General features: G+C 47.4%; 1 protein-coding gene across 3 annotated transcripts; it reads left to right on the top strand.

Moving 5' to 3' along the window:
• Positions 1 to 120: 120 nt before the first annotated feature.
• SPATA2 (spermatogenesis associated 2) lies at positions 121 to 8,267 on the top strand. Of its 3 annotated transcripts, XM_035344053.1 has the most exons (4): positions 121 to 196; positions 2,398 to 2,539; positions 2,666 to 2,822; positions 4,548 to 8,267. In XM_035344053.1, exons 2-4 carry the CDS (start codon positions 2,505 to 2,507, stop codon positions 5,799 to 5,801), a joined length of 1,446 nt encoding a protein of 481 aa, XP_035199944.1. In that variant the 5' UTR covers positions 121 to 196; positions 2,398 to 2,504; the 3' UTR covers positions 5,802 to 8,267. The 3 variants fall into 3 exon arrangements, with proteins under 3 accessions (XP_035199944.1, XP_035199942.1, XP_035199943.1); XM_035344051.1 differs by having other exon boundaries at positions 2,398 to 2,822; XM_035344052.1 differs by having other exon boundaries at positions 156 to 175; positions 2,398 to 2,822.
• Positions 8,268 to 24,478: the final 16,211 nt, after the last annotated feature.

Genomic DNA, 24,478 nt, shown 5'->3' with positions numbered 1-24,478 from the left:
CCCCTCCCCCGCCATCCACTTCCGGGGCGCTCCCCGCTGTGGGCCGGGTCGGGCCGTGCCGGGGCTGCCCCAGCCGCCGCCCGTAGCTACACGGCGCCGGAAGCCGCCGGGGGCGGCCCCGCGTCTGCTTCCGGGTCACGGGGCGCTTCCGGCAGAACGGCGGCGGAGCGGAGCGGTGAGGGACGGGCCCGGCGCGGTGCGTGAGGGGGCGGCGGGGGCGGCCCTGAGGGGCTGCTTGGGCTCGGGGCCGCGCTGAGGGGTGGCGGCGCTGCCCTGAGGGCCGTGGCCTGGGGGTGAGCGCGGCCGGGGCTGCGGGCCGGGGGCACTGAGGCCCCGCTGGCCGCTGCTCTGGGCCGCTCTGTGGGCTGAGGTGCTGCCCGCCGCTGCGTTGGGTCTGAGCGGTTCGTTCTCGGCTCCCGGTTAGCGTGATTCTTAATTAACCGTTCGGTAACGGCTCGGTGTTTGGGGATTTATCGGGGGGGACGACGAGGCCTGTCCTGTGCCCCTTCCTGCACGCAGGGGGTGGGCTGTGCGAGGCCGCCGCTCCTCTCGGCGGGGCTTTGACCCAGCAGGGCAGCAGCCCCTCTGCGCCCCTCCCAGACCCTGATCAGATCTCCCTGTTCACGCGTTTCCCCTGAATTTTGAGGCTTTCCGTCAATAATTCTCAACAAAACATTCCCGGAGCTTTACCCGCCCCGCCAGCCGCTGTGTTTGCAGCACTATATTTATCCCTGCCCGCTCGCACGCGGAGCTCTGCCGGCCCTGTAACCATGGTGGCTGCCTGTGTGCGGGCTGCCGCGGCTGAGCGTGTTCTGCTCCTACACGGGCAGAGCAGCAGCTCTGCGGAGGCTCCCTGCCTTGGCTGTCGTGCCTCGCTCCTCGGCCGCGTGAGCTCTGGCATGCGTGCAGCGAGCACGGCGGGGCTGGGGCTGGCAGTGCTGCTGAATGTCACAGTTCACGGGGTCTCGCTAAGTCCCTTCCTTTCCTGCGGGGACTTTCCTAGCCCTGAGGTCTCGTACACACAAGCGAGCTCAGTTGCTGAGTAGTTATTAGCATTAGAAATAGCAGAATTGTAACATTTAATCCAGCTCCTTACCAGCATGAGATCACTGCTTACCCTCAGGGTGTGTTAGCAATGTGCCAAGTAAGGATTTTTCTCCGAAGCTCTCTCGTTGAGCTCCTCTTGCTAAGTAGCAGAAATTTGGTTGGTGTTGTCCTCATCTTGTACAATTTCAGGAGGAAAGAGCTAGGAGAGGGAGAAGTGAACTCCTCGTGGAGAGGGCTCAGCTGACTTCAGCTTCTGTCCCTTGTGCTCCCTCGTGGTTCACGGTTGGGAACTGCTAGCTTGTGCTCTGTTAACAAAGAAAGCCTGTGGTCTGCTTTTTAATCTCAGGGATTTCGGGTAGTTGAGAGAGTCTGCTGGCCTGCTCCTTACTTGCCTTTGGGAAGGTAGCGCGGAGAGGTTCGTTTGGGCACCGGTTTTTCTGTGCAGTACGCGAGCTCAGTAAGGTGAAGAAGTAACCGTACCTGCACACAGACACCTGTGTGATGTTGAAGCACGAATGGCTTTGCTCTGCTGTGATAGAACAGCCGGAAATGGCAGCTGTGGCTCTGTGTTGGAAAGGTTGGGATGTTTGCACCTGCTAGCATTCAGCTGAAGCTTTGGCTGCACTTCAGTGCTCGGGGCTCTGTAGGGTGGCCACAAAGCACTTGGCACGGGGATGGCCCGGGCGTGTCGTCAGGTGGAGTGTGAGCGGCAGTCAAAAGCCTGGGAAATGGTAGAAATAAAAAGGTGAAGTGTATTAACCTGCTCGGCCTGTGGGCTGTCCTGTGCTACTGGGGGAAAGGAAAAAAACCTAGATGCTTTCCCAGTTTGAGCAAAATGAAACTCTGTGGGATTTTTTAATCTGTGTATCGCTGTGCAGGGCAAAAAAAACCCAAAACTGATTAAAATCACGTTTGCGTAAGTTGGTTGAACTGAAAGGCTGAGATAAAACCATGAGAGAAGTCCTAAAGGAAACAAACCAACAAAAAAAAACACTATTTTTTTCCCCTCAGTCCTTTGCTACGAGTTACTTTTGCCTTGGCTCTCTGACCCAAGGAATCTTCAAGCTGGACACGCGCCTACGCGGACTTCCTTTCATCAGACGTTGATGGAGGCTTATTGTGCTCTGCTTTAGGCAGATGACTGGAAAAAGCAGTAGTGAATGCCAGGGAGAAGCAGGACATCAGCCTTCCTGTAGCTGCTCGCGCTTTTTTAGAATCCTGGAGAGGCGGTTTCGGGAGGTACTGCTCTGCGAACCATTTTATAGAATCCCGTGAAGCAAATAGATGCTGGGGACATCTGGGATTTATGCAACGGTGATGACTTGTCTTTGTTTGCAATTTCTGTTCCAGAGGAGTTGCCGTTACTGAAGATTCTTAATGCCAGATAATCAGCCCACTGCCTACAGCCATGAGAGAGACGAGGTAGCTTCCCAGGCGTGAGACAAAAACTGAGTTCAATGGATACAAAATACAAAGACGATTTATTTAGGAAGTATGTACAGTTCCATGAGTGCAAACTGAGTGTCTCTGACAACAAGCAGCGTCCTATTAATGATGAGTATTTGCGAGTGGCAGCGTCCGCCTTATTTTGCCTTCCCAAAATTGATCCCTTTTATAGATTCCGGTTGATAAAATTTTATGAGATGGCTGAAAACTCACTGAGAGCTCTGAAATCCTCGAGTTTACATTCTCTCCATAATGCATTCAGCATGCTCGAGACAGTCGGAATCAATCTGTTCCTCTATCCCTGGAAAAAGGAGTTCAAAAATATTAAGGTAAGACATCTTTGTTTTTGTGGCAGTAGTGAGAACATGATTGATTTTTCTTTTTTAAAACATTCCATGCGTTTCCCTCGAGATGACTCCTTTTCCTGCACGTTAGGGAGATGTGTGTCTGTGACTACAGAGAGCTGGTAAACAGAACCATAAGAAAGGTAAAATACAAAGTTTGCCCTGGTGAGGCTGTCCCGACAGCAGAAGCACGAGCTCTGTCTGCATTTCTGAAGTAATTATAAGATAGAGGAAGAGCTTCTGTTGAGGTTTTTGTTCACCTGTCCTGTTGCTGTCCCTAATATCTACGTGGAGATGCTTTTGCTAGGGTGAGTGATTAAGTCGTGTTTAAGCTCACCCACAGTTCTGGTTAATGTCACAACAGCTCCTGACGTAGTTGAAGTACTAACAATCAGTGCAGGCTTTCAAGTGGACGCTTTGCTGGGGTTACCGTGTGTTGCTTGTCAGTTCTCTATTAATTTGATTTTAATTGATTTTAACTTTCAAATCATTCATCTGTGCCGGGACCTCACAGTGAAAAGCAGGAACTCGTGCGTTGCTCGGCCTGACTGCTGGAAGTCAGCTACGAGTTCTCTGCTGGCGATCTTCTGTTTTACCTTTTGCCTGTCCTTATATTCTCAAAGCTGCTGCAGCATTTCCATAACGAACGCTGCGGGTGACTTCACCGTCTGAGGCTTGAAAGTTGGATAAAAGCATTTTTGGTTTATTTTAGTCTCTTGCAGGTTGTCTGTGCCAGTGATGGGTATTTTTGCTTTTTTCTTAAGACGCTTTTGCAGTTTAGTATGTGAACGTTAATGGTGCATTTCGTAGATCCATAGAATGGTTTAGGTTGGAAGGGACCTTAAAGATTATTTAGTTCCAACCCCGCTGCAGTGGGCAGGGATGTTTGAGAGTCATCTTTCTCCTAAGAGAAGACTGTTCCTTTCCTCGCTGTATCTCTGTGCTTAAGTTCTGGCCTTTGAGGTGCTGGCTGGTCCATCCAGGGTATGCCTTGACGTGCTGCTGCTACTGGCTTTGGCTGTGCGTTCTGGATCCCGTAGTTGTTCTGTACAAACACACGATGGCCTGGTTATTCCTCCCTGTGATCCAAACCACCTCCAGCTGTTAACAGCGTGCCTCAGGTGTGGCAGGTGCTAAGGGAACTTCAGCTTCTGCAAACCCCTCTCCGTTTTGGGGCTTTTTTAGTGGAAACTCTTGACCTGATACTAGATTAAAGAGAACAGGCACTGGAGTTGCATAGTAATTATACACCCGCAGACACCCCCACACAGAAAAGTGCATCTGAGTATATTTAAACCTGAATCGAAGAGGGCTGTGGTGCTCTTGCAGGAATACCGAGCTCTTGTTATCTTCAGCTATCGCCTGTCCAGGGGGAATACATTAAATCTCTGCCTTTTGGCTTTCATGCTAGACTTCTAAACAGACATTTCTGGTACGTCTAAGAGTTAATGTACAGGATAGTGAATTAAATCAGCAAGGAGGACATTATGCTAATCAGGCTTTCAGTTTGAACGAAAGTTCTCCTACTCTGAATTTCCATCTGCTGAACAGGAGGGATGCAGAAATGGAGTTCATCTTGCCATGGGAGACGCATGTGTTCTCTGTCATCGTTCTATTTAATTCTGTAGTATCTGTCACTGAACTATCTGAACATCTAGTCCACTGAATTTGTAACCTAGTTTTCCTTTTATTCTCCCCCCACCTCCTCAGACCTACACTGGACCCTTTGTTTATTACGTGAAGTCTGCTCTCACTGAAGATGATGTAAGGCAGATTCTGAACTACATGGGCTACGTCCAAGAGCTGGGAACAACGTATAAGCTCAAAGAACAGGTTGATGCCATTCAAGTGAAAATGGTTTCATTTGAACTCTTTTTGGCCAAAGTGGAATGTGAGCAGCTTCTGGAGATTCATTTGCAAGTGAAGGATAAAGGCTACTCAGAGATCGATGTCATAAATGAACGAAAAAACAGCAACGAAGATGTTAGAGGCTGCTCGGAAGCCATGAAGCGGCGTGCAGAGTGCAAGGAAAACTTAAACACCTCCATGGCACGGATGGTGCTTCAGAAGTCAGCAAGCGAACGGGCCTCTAAAGATTACTTCAAGCCAAAGGTGAGCAAGCCTTCTAAATCAGTAGACACATACGATAATTACTGGGAAAACAAGAAACCACCGTTGATGAGCTCTTTGAGTCTCAGGAAAGAACCAATTCTAGTCGATGCGGAAGATGACATTAAGGACGAAATCATCCGTCCGTCACCCTCTCTCCTGACGATGTCAAGCTCCCCACATGCATGTTCCGATGAATTCTTGCCAACTTCATCTCATCACAACGGCATGTTAAGAACAAATGTCCCTTACAGCTCCTATTTTTCTGCTCAAGAGGACTTAGATTTATATACTGACCCCGATTCGAGAAGTATGTTAAATTTTAAAAGACAAGAAGCTATTAAGCCTGATGTATGGCTGCTAAAAAACGATGCCAACCCTGTTTACCACAAACGCGCCCATCTAGCCAAAGAGACAGCTTCCATCAAGTGCCAAAACTGTGGTGTACCTTGTGGCACTTCTGTTTGCCAAAAGTGTGACAATCTGTTCAACTCTAGGCAGGATTATCCAGCAGTGAAACAGAGCACCTACTCCATCAAACCGGTTCCAAACGACGGCTTGTCTCCTGCATCTGCTTTAAGAGAGAAATCTCAGTACACGTCACAGACTCCGAGTCAGGAGAGGGCTTCTCAGTTCAGTTCGAAATCCAAATCTTCAGGCACCTCACGCTGTGGCTTTTGTAACCGATCCGGAGCTGCAAACACTTGCACGTTTTGTTCAAAAGTCTCATGTGACACTTGCCTCAGTGCTTACTATTACGATCCCTGCTGTAGAAAAAGCGAGCTTCACAGATTCATGCCTAACAACCAGTTAAACTATAAGTCGGCCCAGCTGTCCCACGTAGTTTATAGATAGACTCGATCGGTCTGATTTGCAGGGGAAGGAAAAGGGGAGGGGAAAGGGCTATCACAACTCACGTTCTGACTCCACTGATGAGAAAAAAACACTGACCTCTTACAGAAATGACATGCCCAAATATTCGGAACCATGGTTCAGTGATCGGGTGCCAGTTCTTGATTTTTGTGGCTTACCAAATGCTGCAGATACATTAGATTTCATGCTGCTATAATTTAGGTAACTCCTAAATAAATCATCGTTCCTTCTCAATTGAAATGGGGAGAAGAGCACATTTTTCTTTAAAACTTGGCAGCTGTTGCATTTTAGAAAAGTGACATCACACCTTTCACACCATTTTAGTCATCTCCTTGCCCAAAGGAAACCATGCGATGCTCTAAGAAATAAGATTCTCATTTTCTGGGGGTGATGAAACTACTGCCGGTTTTTGGTAAAGTATGACTTTAAAATGTGCAAGAAATATGTGAATGGCTTGTTTTGCCAACAAGGACTATTTCTCAAAGCGTGTCTGCATTTCTTGGTCTCCGAAATGCAAACACCACGGCATCTCTTCTTTTCATCTCCATGTTTCTTCCTTCTCCCCTTATGTCCCAGTTGTTTATCTCAAGCTTATATAATCCGAACAATATGTGCTTTATTTTCTAGTGTTGCCAATATCATCCTGGTTTTTACTGTATGGTATTTTTAAAAGGTGAACCTGTGTTCATGTCACTGAAATTATGCCTCGAGTGTCGTCCTTCCAGATGAGTACCGATTTTCTTCACTTTCTGTTGCACATGTATTAAGTACTGTTCTTTGTACTGTAAATAGGTAATTTGGAAACAGTTTATTTTTAATAAATATTTAATATGTTGAGTTTTTAAAAGTGGTAAAATCATTATAACTATGAAGTCTCTCTGGGTTATCTGTTCAGGTGGCGTTTTGTTTTACTTGTACTGTATTTCATAGCTTGTTATGGTCACTGTGGCAGACTGATGTTACTGGCTCTGATCAATTTTTTTTGTTTAACCTAACATTTTTTTCCTTCCGATAAGGTTGCCACTAAATTAGGTGGAGTCTTGTCTAAGAACTGCAAGATTTTGGTTCTCAGTGCACGCTTTTCCTTTGTGGTTATGGGAATTGTAAGTATCAATGTTACGCTTGTGTCCAAATTCACTGCAAAGTCTGTAGCGTAGTCCAGCAAGTAAAGCACTGGCCTGGTTAAAAATCAGAGCTCATTTGTGAATCCTGTTAAAGTAAACCTAACAATTATGGATGTGAATCAGATAATAGTATTGATCTGTATTATTGTAGCACATAGGAACCCTAGCTGAGAACCAGGACTCCATTGTGCTAGACTCTGTACAGTTTGACCCCCCCAGACGACACCCAGCTATGAATAGGCTTTAGTTGTTTTCTTTACAGAAAACCCACAAGAATCCTTCTGCCTTCTTTCATTCAATCTAGCTAGTTAGAACAAACTATCAGGCAACCTAATCTGATGTGCAGAATTAAATGTGTTAAAAATATCTGTAAAAAAAAAACAAACTTTAGCTGAATTGTAAACTATGTAGTCCACTTTGCACTAAAATGATTCACTTAGGTTTTTTTTTTTGACACTGTTAGAGTCTAGGCTTCTAAACTTTCAATGTTCATTGATCCCTGTGTGACAGAGACATGCATGAATGGTCTTTTTTCTTGATTTTTGGGGGTGGGGGGAGGGCTTGAGGTAGGTTTAGGGGGAACTATATAGGCTAATGTTGTAAAATAGCTAAAATAATTTTAGCCATAAATGGGTCTCAGAAGTATTATGGAGAATAAGGTGAAACCTGAGTCTTACAGGGGGCTAAGAACAATAAGTCACTGTACAGTTTGCACTAAGAAACAAAGTGAATGGGGTGTGTTTAGCAATCAGGGACATTTCTGAATCAAGCGACTGCAACTGAACATAATGTTCTAGGCAAGCATTGCCTTGCTGACCCTGAAGGTTGGGGGGAAATATTGTTTAGGCGAATGATTTTAAGGTTTTCAAATTCTTGTATGTTTTTTTTAATAAATATATATATATATATAAATATAACACAAATGTAGATACATCGTGTATATAATGAGGAATTTAAGAAAAATTTTACTATTAAAATTCAGTCTAAGGGTGGTTTTCATTTCAGTGGTTATTTTTTGTTCATCTTCTGAAGTGTCATGCCTGTATGGCTGCTCTGCAGTGTATCTTCTAGTTCACTAGTTCAGTTTCCATATGGCTACTCACACTACAGTGAATAACTAAAACTGTGATGCCACGTAATTTTTACAGTGACTATAGCAGGGACTACACTTGCTTTGGAAAAGAAAAGTCCTGTGTATATATGTCATGGAATACTGTATTACAAACCTGTGTTGAATTGAAGTGATACCATGCTCTATTTTTGTGTATCTTACTGTATGAGGTTGCTGTGGTTGATACAGTAAAATATATATGCTAATTGAAAATGCAGGTGTTTTGCATCTGATTTGTTAAAACTAATTTATGTTTTGAAGGAATTTAAAAATAAAGAGGCCTTTAAGAAAAGGCTGCACTTTTCTTAAAGTTGAGTGCATGTGGCTGTCTGTTTCACAACTGTGTTCTGCATGCGGAAGTGAGGTGGTGCACAGAGGTAATCTTGGGGGCCAACTGGGCAAGTGTGTCTGTATCGTGAGCCTCAGCTGTGTGAAATGAGGTGGATTGCCTGCAGAATGCAAAGCTTTTTTAAAAAAAGGTTTATTTTTAAGCCTTAGCAGCATGCCTCTTGTTCCCTAAGAGCACGTAAGCCAATATGTCAGCAATCTGCAGCAGGCAGACTAATGTGGGGCAGCGAGCAGGTTCCACATGCCATGTGAAGCTAACCTACATTGATTTCCAGCCTTGACTCTCGATGTCACATGCAAGTTCTCTAACTAGCTTCCTGATGCAAGCCGTACCTTGCAGAAGATGTGATACTGCTGCTGTATTTTGGCACTTGAGCTAGACCTCCTGCCTCCTCTTTCATCCTGCTACCTCTGGAGCAGGATCATTTCTCAAGTTCCAAGCTAGATTACTTTGTCTTCTGTTCTTTGTCTTAAAAGCATGTCAGCTGAATGTCAGGTGAACGCTTAAGACGCCTCGAGCTCCATTTACACAAGTGTGCTAATCTTGCAATCTGTTGAGGTTACTGGCAGTATCAGATGTTTATAAAAATCAGGCTCAAGATAACTGCAGCATTACTGCAGGAAGTCTTACACCTCTGTGCTTCTTGTGGTAATGCACTGCTGGTGCATACAGAACAAGATGATGCTGACATGGTCTGACATTTCCAATGGCAGACCTGGGTGGCTGCTCTGTCTTTTGCTCTGAACAGGAGTTTAAAGGTTCTGTACATTGTCAGCTTAAACTTGATGGTTTGAGCCAGCAGCTCTTTAAACTTTTTTTTTCTCTTTTTTTTCTTCTGGACAGTGACTTTGGATTCCAAGCATTTAGTATGTGCTTCTAATTACGCTGTGGCATCTTTTTAGGGGAATCGATTCTCCTTCCTAGCATTTGTTTAGAAAGGGGAGATAATCTGAGTACTGTGTTAATTGTAATGTTCCCAGAGGTGACTGAGAAAAGCAGGAGGTGACTACTAATTAAGATGCTGATGTACCTGGTTTGGGCTCTAATTGAGTTAGGTCTTCTTTGAAGTCAGTGGGAGTTAATTAGGTCTCTTAGCACAGCCATTACTATCTAAGCAGCAAGTGAGCACAGCCACAAATGTTCCTGTTTGTTAGGTTGTTATTCATGAAGGATGTTCCATGCTTCCTTCTGAAAATGCTGGGATGTGGTCATATTAGTCTAAAGAGTCTGTAAGCACGTAAACGTCTTAGATCTCTTGTATAAAATTAAGTAAAATTGGGCATGGCAGTTACTTTTCATTACTTTTTTTTTTTCTACAGTTGATAATATTCCTCTAGAAAAATATTTTCTGTGACTTGTCTTGCCAGTCTGAAAGTGTACGGGCTAGGAATCAGTAATTAAAGAAGCTTTCTGTACTCCTACACCCCTGCTGCAAATACCACGGAGGGCAACCTTCTGCATCGAGCTACCGCGTCGAATGAGCAGACTTAGGGCATCAGACCTTCTGCAGCGCCTAGGAAGGCAAAAGGTTAACGTGTGATATGGCAGCAGCTCTCTCAGCTCTACAATCCTGCAGACCTGCCGCACAATTGAAGCTCTTCCATCTGAGGAGAGGTGTAGGAGAGCCAGGGAGCAGCTGCTTTGTTTGACAGGCTTGCTGCACAGATTTCAATGTGCTAATGTGTGGAAAGCCAGGCTGTTCCTCCCAGCACCCAAAGCTCTGCGCGCTGAAAATATCTTCGCTTATTTTGTGCTGTGTAATGGGCCCCTGGTTCGGAGAGGGATCTAGAGCCCTGCTACAGCAGCACCGGCGCAGCAGGCGGGGATGTTGGTGCTGATGGGCAGCTATTGCAGCCGCAGACGGGGCTGGAGTCCCACAAGGCAATTGCAGCACCCAGCTGCCAGGTGAGCAGTAGGAGCAGCTGACCTGTAACCCGGAATTTAGAGCACACAGCAGTGCCCAAAGTAGAGCGATCCTTTATTTTCTTTATTTTTTACCCCTCTGGCTCTGCCCTGCTGCTTTCAGTGTGGGATAACCTGTGGGAGCTCTGGCTACGTGGTGTAGGTTGTTTGGGGAACAGCAGCCTTGCTGCCCTGACCTCCGCAAAAAGAAGGCGATCTAATGTCCCTAGGAGTCCCTGCAAGCAGGGGAGACACTGCCTTGCTGAGAGAGAAGGGGGTGCTGCCACTTGGTTTATGCTTTCCCACCGCAGTAGCGGAGGCAGAGGGGCTCTGACAGTCCTCCTGCCACTAAGCAGCTCCCGAAGCTGCCTGTGCTTAAAGCCAGGCATGGACTTGTGCTGAACTTGGGAAGGCTTGGTGCAGAAAAGAGGTGGGCAGGTGGAAATGTTCCAGAAAAAATGAAGCAACCTGCTCTGATTTCTTTTTTTTCCCCCTCAGTATCAAGAAGAAATTTCTTTTCCAGCATGCAGAATCTGGTAAGCACTGAAGTTCTTTTGCAGGGAACTTGAGATGAAGTTAAAGGTGTTTTTAGTTACTAATATTTCTTATTGGTGGGGTCCTTTCTTAATGCTGCAGATCCCAAATGCAGGTGGCGACAGTCATGGTGCTTCTCTTGGTAGTGGCTCACGCTTTGAGATGAGGATGTGAACTGCTTCCTGACCTGGGTAAATACCACCCGTGTGTGTTTCTTCTCTTACACAGGGCTTTTAGTCAATTCCACGCTGAGCAGTTCCCTGCCTTGAAGTCAATGTCGAAGCTCCAAGCAATGTAGGATCAGACCTGCAGCAACGTGTGGCTGACAACTTGCATGTGGCAGCTGCTTGTGCTGTTGTGGGTGTGGGGCTGTCATGCTTCCTGCTTTAGAAATCATTCTCATGATAGTCATACTGCTCTGAGATTTTTCATCATCAACCTGCTTTAAAAAAAGAAAAAGAAAAACCAACCCACAACTGCTCATCAACTCCTTAGCGAAAAATACTGCTTTCCCCCAGAGTGCGTAGAATCGGCTTTGTAGCTTTATGTGCAACACGCTCTAATTTAACCGCTTTACCCAAAATTTTTGGAGACCAGCAGTTTGTCTCTAAAGCCCATGCTGGTGAGCTGCTGTCACCTCGGCAGTGATCGTTGCATGTCTCCCCATCGCTGCACACGTGGAAATCCTGCCCTGCTGTTTGCCTTCCAATTAGGCAAGACTGAGCTTCTGTAGTGACCTCGTTGCAGATCCCTGCCAGCAGGCTGTGCAAACCCCAAACCCTAATAAATTAACTGGTAATCGAGACAGATGCTGCCAACCAGCAAGTCTAAAAAGGAGCAGCCTGTTCGCATGCCTTGGTGTGGTTATACAAAGTAGTGTATTCGTGGTGAGCCTGCCCACAAGGCGGCCCTGTGATGGAGGGGGAGGCCCCTTCTGCTCCAGTGTGGCCGGCCCCAGCACCCCGAGAGCTGTGGGTGTGTGGTCCTGGAGCAGGGCCACAGGAGCACGTAGGAGCTTAGCGACGATGTGAGTCTGTGTGGTCCCTTAAAGGGCGGAGGGGAAACCTGCTGGACACCCACATCAGGACTCCTCTGCTGGGTGGGAGTGCTGAATGCAACCCCTGGAAAAGGCTGGAGAACTTCCTCAGCACTTCCTGACACCAGCAGCCCCCTGACAGTGCTTTGCCTGCTTGGCTGGGGTGTGTAGGCTGGGTTGTCTAACTCTGAAGGACGGGGTTTTTGTTTGGCTAGGGTTTTCGGGCGAGTATTTGGTTATGAAGGGCTGTCAGTTGCAGTTGCATGGGGAGGGTGTGTTGTGACCCCGAAGATACTGGAGGGAACCTGCAGAGAGCTGCTGGCTGCTCCATGTGCCTGGCACACCGAGGCAGGAGGCTGGCTGTATGGATTTACTGGCCACGGCTTGATTCGGGGGCAGAAGCAGAAGGGGACAAGGATGCCATCTGCCACGTCACCTGCACAAACCCCGTCTCCTCAGGCTGTGTTGCTGGGGTTACTATAACCATTTCTATCCTGAGCAGGCAGCTCGGCTCTGCTGCGAAACACCTCCCCGAGAGCTCGGGCTCCCTGGGACAGAGCTGGAGGTGGCTCAGTCCCCAGCCCTGGGGCATGCAGTGAGGGGAGAACGCCATTCCCAGCGCTTGGCTGCGTGGCTGATTCCTGGGCCTGAAATACAGACCTGTTCTGGCATCTCTTCGCAGTGTTAGATGAGAAGGTACATCCTTCTGTCTGTTACGAGCCTGGTTTACGAGCTGGCTCTGGGCCACCTCATCAGAAAGCAGTGGGCCGCCTGCATATGCTCTGCCTCTGCTGCTCAGGGGAGAGGGGCTTCGTTCCCTGCGCTGCGCCTCCCGTCAAGGAGAAACCTCTTAGGCCAGCTACCGTTACATCTTTCACGTGATTAATTCTCTTACTCTCCAGACCTTAATCACAGAAGGCTCTCAAGAGGCGTTCCTAGTGCCAGGAGGGGAAGCGAGCGTGTGCCTGCTCTGCTCTGCTGTACTGCCGAGCAGCGAGGAGCAGCCGCAGGTGGCACTCCGGGACTGGGGAGTGCCGGCCCTGCTGCCACCGAGGGCGTTGCGCCGCCGAGCCTGACCCAGGGGAGCAGAGCCCATTTGTACGTGTACAGCTGCTGCCACAAACACCCTGAGCAGCAGGTGAGGGCAGGAAGGGCAGGAACCAAGTTCCGTGTCACAGGAATTCTGTTCTCTGCTACAGAGGCTTTTACAGCCAGTGCTTTAAAGTGTGTGCTCTGATTAGGTTTTAAGGAACCTTGTTTCAGGGGATGTTTTACTGCTGCCTGCCAAGGCTTTCCAGGCCCTCAGGACAGGTACTGGGACCACGGTGCCCTCCAGTGCCCACGGCACAGCCCGTAGCTGCAGAGATGCAAAATCAGGACTTTGGCACCAGGAACTCTCTCTGCTAGGAACGATCAGACCAAGTGTTTCTTGTTTTAGTACGGCTGCAGGGCATGATTACTGTATTTTGTTCCTTGCCTCTTCTTCAGCTTGTAGTCTCAGGGCAGGATATGGGCAGTTTTCGGTGCTTGATTCAAAAATCCTCTCTTTCTTTTCATTGTACTTCATGCTGCTTTTCAACAGGCCCAAAGCCTCCCGGCAAAATGACTTGCTGAGCTCAAGTAGGATGAAGCTGCTTACATCTTGGGAGCGAATGCTGGTTTGATGCTGATTTGATCCTGTTTTTTTCTGCCTGCAGCTTATCACTCAATCTCTCCAGTGAAGGACTTTATTTCTTCAGTCAAATATTTTCCATATGACTAGGTAAGAGCCAGAGGCAGTGATTTTTTTTTTTTCTGTCAATGCTTGGCACTGTGGGTTTTCTCTTCAGAATTGTACGGCCATCTGAAAAGTAGCCTTAAAAACAAGCGCTGCATTTGTTCAGTGACAGGACAAAATGAAGATACGGGGTATTTTTATTTCCACAGCACTTAAAATTTGTCTTTTTTTTTTTTTTTTTTTTTTTCCACAACAAAGCTCAGTCAAAGAGAGATTCATTCATCATCAACAGACACCTTCCCTGACACTGAAAGTCACGTCCCAGTTTCTCTGTTCGTACTCTGTGGAACGAGGTGCTTCTGCAAAGCACCAGCCTCGCTGCCGGGGCTGGCCAGGTTTCATCCACCTCCCCCAGGGGCTGCAGGTGAAAAGCTTTTCCTGCTGCACAAACATCACGACACCCAGCAGCTCTGCCCCAGAAGCAGCTTCAGGAAGGGGAGCCGTGCTTCCAGGTCTGTTCAGCCTACTGTCTCCCATCCTCAGCAGGCAAAGCACTCTGAGTGGTTTTGTGATTAGGGAAAACTGTTGGCTAGAAACCGAACTGAGACACCAAACTGGCTTATGCACTCATCACCGAGGCACTATATTTACTGTATTTTAATCACGGTGGACAAGGTTTTATACTGAAAACAAAACCAGCACCACGGTCTCTGTGCTGGTTTTATGCTAGTGGAGGACCTTTAACTGCAATGTGTTTAAACCTGATTTGTCCAACAGGGGTAGGAACCGAGGGTACGGAATTAATACTAGATAAAAGCCCAGGTGTGAAAGGCTCATTAAAATCCATCAACCCATGGTGTAAGGAAATGTGGGAAAGAAAGAACACCAAAGTCAAAGAGCTGTAGGAACAGTGAGATAAGGGGAGGAAGTTATTGCCCTGGTAGTCTTTTAGAGAGGAGGAGAGAAAATTGGTTTAAAAACTGAACCAGATAACAAAGTGGTATCTAAGGACTCTACATGCAGAAGTGACTCTTCCTTTGAAATAATACAGTTTCAGATTCTAATGCAGAAGGCAAGGTAATAACAAAGGCAGCTGATAGATTTCAAAGGGAATATTAATTAGGAACAATTTGAAAGTCTGGCCAAAGATCTATTTAAATTAAAGCATTTCTGCTGGAAATTCATCTGTCATGTGTTTTCCTAAAATAAAATAACTTGATATAGCGCTAAGTTTGGGTGTGTTCAAAGTAGCCTTTGAACATCAGAAAAAGAAATAATCAAAGGAACTCAACTCCAGAGGGAGAAATGTCCAGGCTGTGCCGCTGCCTGGCATTTGTGGCTCTCAAAGGAGAGGGGAGAAGGTGTTTGGAGCATCCGTGTGTGATATGTGGCTGGGAAGAAGGAAGACAACACTAACCATTTTTCTGGTTACACGTCTGCCTCTTGCTTGGAATTCATTTTATGTAGCAGCTTTTGTCAGCTGCTATTTATTGCTCCTCCGGTGTCACTTAGAGCTCTGTTTGATTTATGCCAGCTGAGAATATTTGCCACCTTAGTGCCACTGCAGAGGTTGTGTTTCTTGCCAGGTCATTTCACACGTGTAGTCTTTTACAAATCCATGGCACAGATCTCCGTGCACTTGCATTTGCATGTGGTGCTGCTTGCTTGATTTGTCATATGGCCACGAGTTATCTAGCATCCTTGTGCAACTGAGACCCACGTTCCCCTGGTGACCTCTGGAAGAGCTAAAAGATTGAGAAAATGAGCCTCTGGAGTTGCTAAAGAAATGGGAAGCCTTATAGAATAGTTTGGTGAAGAGACAGGCCTAAGAGGATTTTTAAATACTACACTTTTCCTTTCCTGGACCCAAAGCAAATTCCTGAAGCCTTACAGTGTGCTGATCTCTCCTGTTCTGTGAGGAAGAGCAGGCAGGTGCATGGCGTAAAGGAGGCGCCACGAAGACCACAAGGAATCGCTGAGCTGGGAAGTGCTCTTGGATCGCAGCACATCTATTCCCTTTGGGATCACTTCATGAAACACAGGCCCTTCGTGCCACCCCCACAGCTCAGCCCTTATGGAATATGGTATGAAATACTGTGCTGTGAGCTGGAGGAGTTTCCTCAGTTAGGTTTAAAAGACTGTCAGCTATCCCCACTGTGACCGGGCTAACTGCAGCTTCCTGGGTGCATGTATCTTGGCTCTGAGCTGCTCTGAGCACTGCCTGCTTGGCTGCGAGCTTGTGCCTTTTGCTTTCCAGGCTGCTCTCTGATCCTAGGAAGGTCGCCCCAAGGCACGTGCTGACCCTTGGCTCCGTGTCAGTCTCCTCCAGGGCCTTCAGCACGCTTCTCCACACGTGTCTGCACCGCTCCCCTCTGCCTCAGCCTCTCCACTTACATTTATCTGCTGAGAACCTCCAGGCAGGGGGGTGAGGTGAGCTCTTTGAGGCAGGGGAAGGTGGGCAGGGAGGAGCCCCTGGTTACTGCACCGGCTGCTTCCCCTGGTGGCGTTGGCAGCGGGTGGGCTCCAGCCCCCAGCGTACCAGGGACACTGCGGCATCCTGCCTGCTCTGGGGGGCTGAGCGGGGCTGATCTGGGGAGAGGGGCTTGGAAGCTGGGGGATAGACTCCGGCCAGCTGCACTTTAAGTAGCAGGCAGCATTCGAAGCACAGCGGCCAAGTGGGATGTGAGAAGCCAGAACATGCAGCACCAGGAATTGTGGGTGGCACCAAAGAGCCGAATACAAGAACAGAAGCACATTTTAATATATATTTCCAGTACAGACACAAGCACAATTTGTGAGGGGGGCAAATGCATCTCAAGAGCAACATATGTGTTATCGCATGCCTCCAGCGAAGTATACAAGCAGGGATTAATGTCTATTTAACATAAAGCTAAAAGCTTGCTGTGCAGATGGTGGGAAGTTGGGCAACGGCGCGTGCAGCTCGTAGCACGGATCTGTCTTAAATAAATGCCATCACCTAGAGTTGTTTCTTACTTGATGTTACCCACCGAATCCATCCCTAACCCACTCGCAGAGCTGCCGAGCTGCCTGCTCAGCGCAGGCGGGCCGGGGAGGCGACAGGGCAGCGAGTCCGACCTCGTCGCGTCTCGGTGAGGTCGTGGTGACAGTAATGAGAGACGAGGACACAAAGCAACAGGAGGAAGGAGATTGCTCTGACGAGATTTAGCCATGCTGGCTGACTTCTAACCAATGTCGCAGGGCTCTCCCTCCTTGTGACGGTGCCGTGAGGAGGGGCACGCAGGCAGCGGTGACCCAGGCAGCTGCAGGACAGCAGGCACAGCACTGACGGGTGGCATCAGCAGGTACACAGCATGCCTGGCAGATACCAAGGGAAAAGTGTGGCTGGCATGCTGAAAAACTCATTGCGGGAAGATTTCAGAGCTGTGCACGGACAGCTAACAAGGGGACTCCTGTACCACACTGCCTGCATAATAAATACTATTAATGCCATTTGCAGGCGGGGAAACAGGCCCAGTGAGATGACATGATTTAACAAAGGTGAGAGCACTGAAACTGGAAGTACATCCTTCCAGGTTCATTTCGACAGTATGATGTACTGTGGCTGTTTTGGGGCATCCCTGCTCTAGCCAAATAATAAAGCTTAAACTTTCTGCCTACCACTTCTTTAAAATTACCAGTGGCAGACCTGAGTGAAATGTCCCTGTGGTGGCTTTAGGGTTTCATGTTCCTGGAGCAGTCTGCAGGCAAGTCCTCTTGCTGTTACCCATCTTTTTGGGTACTCGCCGGTAAATGGGTTTAATTGCAGGGTTTGCACAAGGGGCTAACAGCCACCTCTGAGAATGAAAGGTTTTATCTCCAGTACAAGGAAGCAGGGTGAGGAGTTTTACTGATCTAACTCTTCATCTGAGTAATGGCCAGCAAAGCTTCCTATCACCCCGTGAGCTGGAAAAGGAGCACTATCACTGCTGCACAGTGGAGCTAACAAGACAGACTTTCAGTCACTTGCCTGAAGTTACAAAACAATTTAGTGGCAGAGCTTGGAGTTCACAGACCTCCTGCTGTTCCTGTGCTTGTGTTTGACGAGATCTGTAGCTTGCTGTACAATGGTCAGGACAATACAGAAAGCAGCTGGGAGAGAGGTTTCTGTCAAGGAAAAAGAGTTCCCAATACAGGATGAAGAATGCTGGAAAAAGCGTTTGTTCAATAGTTCTGTGAAGGTGGCAAATGTTAGAGGGAATTGGAGTGCGCCTTGTAGCTCTGGAATTATGAAGGAAATCAATGTCAAGGCAATGATTTTATGTTTGCATAGCTTCATAAATGAAAACTCCACCTTGGCTTCGGCTGGTCTGTGGGCTCCTGTCCCTCAAAAAGCAAATGACTTTTTACTGCCCTTTGATTCACAATGCTTTAAGGATGCAATTCGCCCAGAGATGGGAAGAGACACCCAGGAGCTGGGACTTTCAGTGGTCTAAGCCCACCCTCTCCCACTGGCTATGTCATTAGCCCAATGCCAGCTCTTCATGTTTGATCAATATGGGCTTTTACTTTGTTTGCACCCCAGGAACAGTATGTGAGTAGGTAAATGATTGTTTAGTGTGGTCTATTTAGTCTCACATGGCCTTTTTGCACGTATGATGTGCTGACAAAGGAGCAAGTCCTCCCAAGAATCGCTATTTCGTCTGCTGCCACCTAAAGCTTCTCCCTTTTAGCTCAAACAGATTTGGGTGGCAGTGAGGAGAGTTGTGCTGATGGCTGCGTACAAAGAGCATGAAACAAGGGCAAAAGTGAGTTGTTAGCAGAGACGTTTTGCAGGGTTCACTCTTTGGTTGTGATGCTGCACAGCGTTGTGTGGTGTATGTTATTGGCAGCACAGGTAAGCGTGCCGATCTGCTCATCTGCCCCATCCGTGGCTGTTCTGTCACTGCTCCTCCTGCTCAAAATAGAGCTGTCTCTTAGGGAACTCCCCTTCTTCCAGCCACCGGTGCTGGCCTGCGAGCTGGAGATAGTGTTTGCATCTGGTACTGCGCCTTTTGCTGCTCGCAGATATCCTCAGTATCAGACACAGCTGTTTGGACAGTTCTCTGAGTCATTAATGCAGGCAGCATTGAGATAGTTTCCTCCCAATTGTCTCTGTGCTGCCTTGTCCCATGAATACACCCACTGGCTGATTTTTCACCCGGCTGCAGGACGAAGCTGCTTTCAGCTCCCTGGTGATGCAAGAAGTGTAGCAGTCGGCCTGGGCAGCACAACAGGCTCGTGCTCCTCGTGACCACCCGTGTCCTGGCCGTGAGACTTTTCCGAGAGGCTGTGCTATTTCTGGTCACCCTCAGATTTGCAGCTGTCTCTCCTTTTGCACAGAGGTTGAATTTCCACCTCCTGGGAGGTGCTGCAGTGGCCTTCCCGTGCTGCCAGCTCCAACACATTCACCCTGCCCTGGGCTCATGCCCCACAGGCAAGTGGCTGCAGGATGACAGCTCCCAGTGCTCCTCTCCCTGTCCCACTGCAGACTGGATGTACAAGAGAGAAAAGTATTTCCATGCTTTTGTAAGAGGTTGAGAAACGCGTTGTCATTGATAGCTGTTTCTGAGGACAGCTCTGCCATTTGCATGCAAACAACCGGGGGTCTTCCAGGCTTCGCTGCCCTGTAGGTTGCAGCTGGGCTCCATGTTCATGCTGTGGAACATGTTCCCAATCTGTAGCTGTCACTGTTAGTTAATGAAAAAGCTAAATGTCGCTTCTCTTGCAGGCTCCTCTAATGGTGCAATTTTAATTTGCATGTTTCTGACTGATTTTCTGTGGAGGCTATGATAAATAAAATTAAATATTCAGAACAGGCAGTGAACCCAACATGTTTTGCCAATTCAAACTTTGCCTCAGAACACCCTCTTTCTCCTGGGAGAGAAACTGAAGCAACTAGAGGTGACCAAGGAAGCAGAGTCCCAGTCCTGGGAGCAAATCTTCTGCATCTCTCTCTGCTTCCAGCACAGGGGCACTGGGCTTCATCCCCTGTGGTCCAGTTAACACCTGTGTGTGCAACAGGCTGGTCTGAGTTACCGAGGGCATTGATCAAAATCTCTGGAAAATCTAGCTGCAGTGCTTAGAGGCAAAACCATCCACAGCTGTCTGCTCAGCACCTCTGCCAGGCTTGAATGTTGCTATTGTGGAGGCTGCTGAAAGCAGCACGCTCCTGCGTGTTGGCCCGTCCAGCGCAGAGCCTCACTTCTGGCTGTCAGCTTCTTGTTACCTGAAACACCCAACCTTGCGATGGAATGGTTCGAGTGCTGTAGAAGTTCTTCTCTCTTGGCTTTGTGGAGAGTGGCTTCTCATTTGAGAGTTTTCTGTAAGACTTTGCTCCTAAAAGCCATCGGAATGAAAATGAAATGTTTCACTGGACACTTGGATGTGCCCGGGCTGCCGCGGTACGTGCAAATGGTGCTTATACACTGTTACCAACTCCTGACATCACATCAGTGCTCCGTGTGTTTAAAAGATGTTGATGTGTAACTCAATTTTATGCTGAAGGGGAATGATTTTGCTGCTCAACACCTTATTTGATTTGCTGCTCAGTTCCTCCATTTCTAACAGTCCTGGATGTGAGTGTTGCTCTTAAATAAGGAGAGGTGAAGCAAGCAGAGGTATCGAGTGTTGGATATCTCCAATGGACAGATGATCCATGCAAAGGCAATGCTTTAATTTTGGTGAATAACTGCTGGGTTATTTTTCCAGAGACCAATGTCATAGAAACAAGTACATGGAGGCATGACTGCAGCCCTCCCAGCAAGGTATAGAGGTGGTCTGTGCCAGGCCTTTGGTGGGGGCTGCAGTGACCCCGCAGGCTGCTCCATCTGCCAGAGCAATAACCCTCAGCACTCAGCTCTGGGGCCAAGGAGATTATTAGGGATGAATTAAATGCCATTACTAATCAGTAACAGGACTCAGAAAATTCTGTAGTCCCTGGAAGTCCATGGTTTTCAAGATAGTTTCGGTCTAATGATTGACTGCAACAACATACAGTCCTTCCTGCCTCTTAGCCAGCCTTAACAATGACTGAAGCACTCACAGAGGAGGACTGGATAACCTCACCTAATTCTGAAATAAAACATTTGTACCACCAAAGCACTGAAATCCAATAAATTTGCAAATTACCTCCCAGCCACGGTGCTGTAAAAATCCTAAATGGAAATCTGAACTCGGCCACCTCCTTGCTTCTTAAAAACAGAATAGATAAATACATGGGAAGAACCAATAACAGTTTGGCAGTGTAGGAGGTCTGTGCAATAAACCTGGCACTTGGTGCTTCAGAGATGGATCAGTAACACGGAGAAGCCTGATAGCATTTTTATATAGCTGAAGCAGCTTGTGGATGTGAGCAGCACAACCACAGAGCTTCCTGTTCAAAAGGCAGAAGCCAAAATCTCAGCCTTGGCCATCAAAGCAACCATCACGGACTGGATGGGCTGCTTAATTCGTTCTCTGAGCAGCACGGCCCGTAAAGGAACCTGCCTGGCTATGGTCAGCCCTGCCACCAGCTGCCAGCCCGACACATCATGGGTTGCAGGCTGGGTTCTCAGCTGCCAAACGGCCGGTGCTTGTGCACTCCCAAGGGCTATCTTGAGCCTCTGCTGAATTCCACGCTGAGTCTATTTCCAAATTTTCAAGAATTATTCTGCGTTGCATACTTAAAACAGCACGCAGGTGCAGCTGGGCTGGGGGGAAGCCACCGGGTGAGGGGTGGGTGCAGGCGGTGTCAGGGGCTGTGGCAACAGGGGCTGAGTTCTGACTCCGAATGGTCACAATTACTCCATTTTACTCAATTTTACCATTTGTCCTTGGCTTTTGATGGACAAAGAGCAGGCTGTGAGGAATGGGATAGAAATTAGAGCTTTAGGGACAAGGTGCACCGTTTGTGCTGTCGTCTTAGGGATCCTGGTTTAGTTAGACCTGTCCGTGGTCATGCAGGACTTTTGTGTTGTTGAGGAAATTAATGGCTTATTAAAAATTCTTATTTAGTTTAATACCGGATGTTTCACAAAGCACTGTTACAAACATCTGTGTGGCTGCTTAGGAAAATCCTGCCTGGTAGTGCAGAGTCCTACCATTGACCAGTTTGAGAATATAAGCTTAATGAAGTTTGGATTTTGGATCAACTTTATGTAACCATTTAAATATTTATCATATTAATAGCACCTTACAATAACTCCAGAAACACTCTTCTACTTCTGCGTACAAGCATTGTCTTTTTATACACAGCAGCAGCCTGGGAAGATGGATGGCAGCTCCCAGTCTGACTGCCAGTTAGATGTTTGTGCTCCGTTTGACAAATAGTATTTTCATGGTGATTTACTCTTCCTCATAATTAGATAGAACAATTAGAATATCTTATATATCATGCTAGATTTTTCCTCTAATGATTCTGAAGCTGGATAGTTTCTCAGACACCTGTTCGAGGCAAAGCAAGAAATGCAGTAAACTCTCCACCACACCGATCTGTTTCTTTATTCTTTTTCTTTTCCTTTTTTCCCTTGAACCGTTTGAGTCTCCTGGTACTAGGAAACCTCCACTGTTTTCCCAGGACATTCCCTATATCCAGTCAATGTTTGTTATCTTATCTTTCAACGTCCTCACAGATCTGAGCAGCTGGCTTGGTCTATTTTGCAGGGTGGCAGAATCCCAACTCTTTTGTCTCAGAAAATAGATGCTCTGCCATGTCCCTTCGATACACCAAGGAATGTTTTTTTTTTCAAAAAATGCAAACACCATCAATGCAAATAATGGCCAGAGATGGGAGAAACACACAGAGGACTGAGCACCTGACAGCACTGGCTGTGTATCCTCTTGTCCTTGGCTCCTTAAAAACAGCTTTCCCAGCTCACCGTGGCAGAGCACATACTGCGGTACGGATAGGAGTTCCCAGCCAGGGACTGCCACTAGGGCGCTGCTGAGAGGCAGGGTTGATATGCAGAAGGGAGGCATGGCTGTGTGTCTATTTTCTGCATATGGTTATTACACAAGTAAATTAGTTGTAAACACACTTCTCCCTAATGAATATTTGTGTGTCAAAAGTCATGGTTTGCATGGAAAAGGTTGCACTATTTGCACATACAAATTATGGTGCAGAATTGTATCATTTAAATGACTAAACACCCTGGTATGCTTACAGATTCTTGCAGCCAGTGTCTTTCAACATAGGGATGAAACCACAATGAAAGAAGTCTGACCGCAGACAGACTGGTGGTTCCTGAAGTCTCATCTTCTTATCTCCAACACTATCAGTGCTTTGCAGCCAGCATTTTGATGGGGTGCTACCAAGGAAGGGTCCTGTATCTGGTGATGAGCTGGTAGTTATTAAAAGAGGGATATGAGTTTCAGGTTGCTTCCACCTGGACTTCAGAAATGCGAAGCTGAGGTGGGCAAGGACACAGCACTCTGAAACCTCTGATGGGGAACAGCTGGGCTGCAGCAGCACTTCTTACCTGGTGCAAAGGTGATACCACGTCCTTGCCCTGCCAGCTGGGGAGCAGGAGAGCCAGGTGCATGTGGGGAGCAGCAGCCTGCCTAGAGGAGGCTGCCCGAGCAAGCAGCAGTCAGTATAATATTTCAATGGTGCAGCTGCAGCACAAGGCAACTTTCATAAACTTTGTCACTGCAGACAGAGCTGGCTGAAAGCTTTGGGAGGTGAGCTGTGTTGTATGCTGGCTGTAACACAGCTTATTGGGTTCCTCTGGGCAGGAAAATGTGGTACGTGCACACACCTGGGTGTTCAAGTGCATAGGTGTTTTCTTCCCCCACCAGTCTTCCTTGGCTGAAGGTGAGTGCAGATTTTGAAGAGCCATGGTAATTTGATTTCTGTTGTTTGTTTCCATTTTCAAGTTCTTTACAAGGAAAAGGACTCAGAAGATGTATTGTTTGAAAAGTGAAATCAGCCGTGCTGGGTCTGGAGGCCGGTGTTGTTACAGAGGAGGTCCTGCGTGCCCTGCCACCTCCGTCTGGCTCAGCAGTGAGCCCCGTGCTCGCTCTCATTGCCCTGAGCTTTCTACAGTTATGCTGCATTCTGTGTTCATATGCTTAAAAGCATAAATGTTTAATTACTCAAAGAGGCTTGTTTGTTTTGATTAGCACAGGCTTACAAAAGAATGCAGAGGAAGTATCTTCCAGCAGGAAAGCTGCTCGCTCTTCATAGAAGGGGAGGATTAAACAGGCATTTAGTGAGTTAAACCCTGGTCTCTTTTTGAAGTGTAGCTGGAACCAAGACCCTAAATCAGTGGGATCAGCTGTGCAAAGCCATCTCAGCTGGTGCAAATGGGCTCTGATGGATTAGGAAAAAAACTAACTCGAGTACCTCCAGCCTCAAGATTTACCACAATCTTTGGGATATGACAGAAGAGTACTAAAAAATACTTCTCTTTAGCCTTAGTCTGTGGCAAAGGGGACAGAGAAGGAGAGACAGAGAAAAATGAAACAGGATTACAGTTCCAGCACTATGATTAATGTTGGTGTTGATAGGGGAACTGGACTCTGAACTGTGTGCCTAATTGCAGGCTGTGACCTGCCTGGCCAGTCCTCTCCACTTCAAACTCTCCTCCTTGGCAGCCAAGAATATCAATTCTGGGACAGGTGACGTTGTGTAGGTTTGGCATAGCTCCTCTCCTGTGGCTTTGTAATGCTTCCAGCATCTCTGGTAACTTTCTGTCAATTGGGCTCCTGTTCCTTTGGGGGCTGATAGCTCAAATATTCTTCCTTTCCCTTTCTCTTTGCCTTTCCTTTTCCCTTTTCTTTTTCCAGGGGGGAAGAGGAAGAGGGAGCTTAAAAGCAAAAATCAGATGCTTGAGATAACAATGGTTATACTGAAGTCTCTAGGATTCGCAGCAAAGAATAGGCTTTTAGTCAATCTTAATTTCTATTAA

The sequence above is a fragment of the Oxyura jamaicensis genome, chromosome 20 (genome assembly GCF_011077185.1).
Source record: "Oxyura jamaicensis isolate SHBP4307 breed ruddy duck chromosome 20, BPBGC_Ojam_1.0, whole genome shotgun sequence".
NCBI lineage: Eukaryota > Metazoa > Chordata > Aves > Anseriformes > Anatidae > Oxyura > Oxyura jamaicensis.
This window is presented reverse-complemented; position numbering and strand designations above follow the sequence as displayed.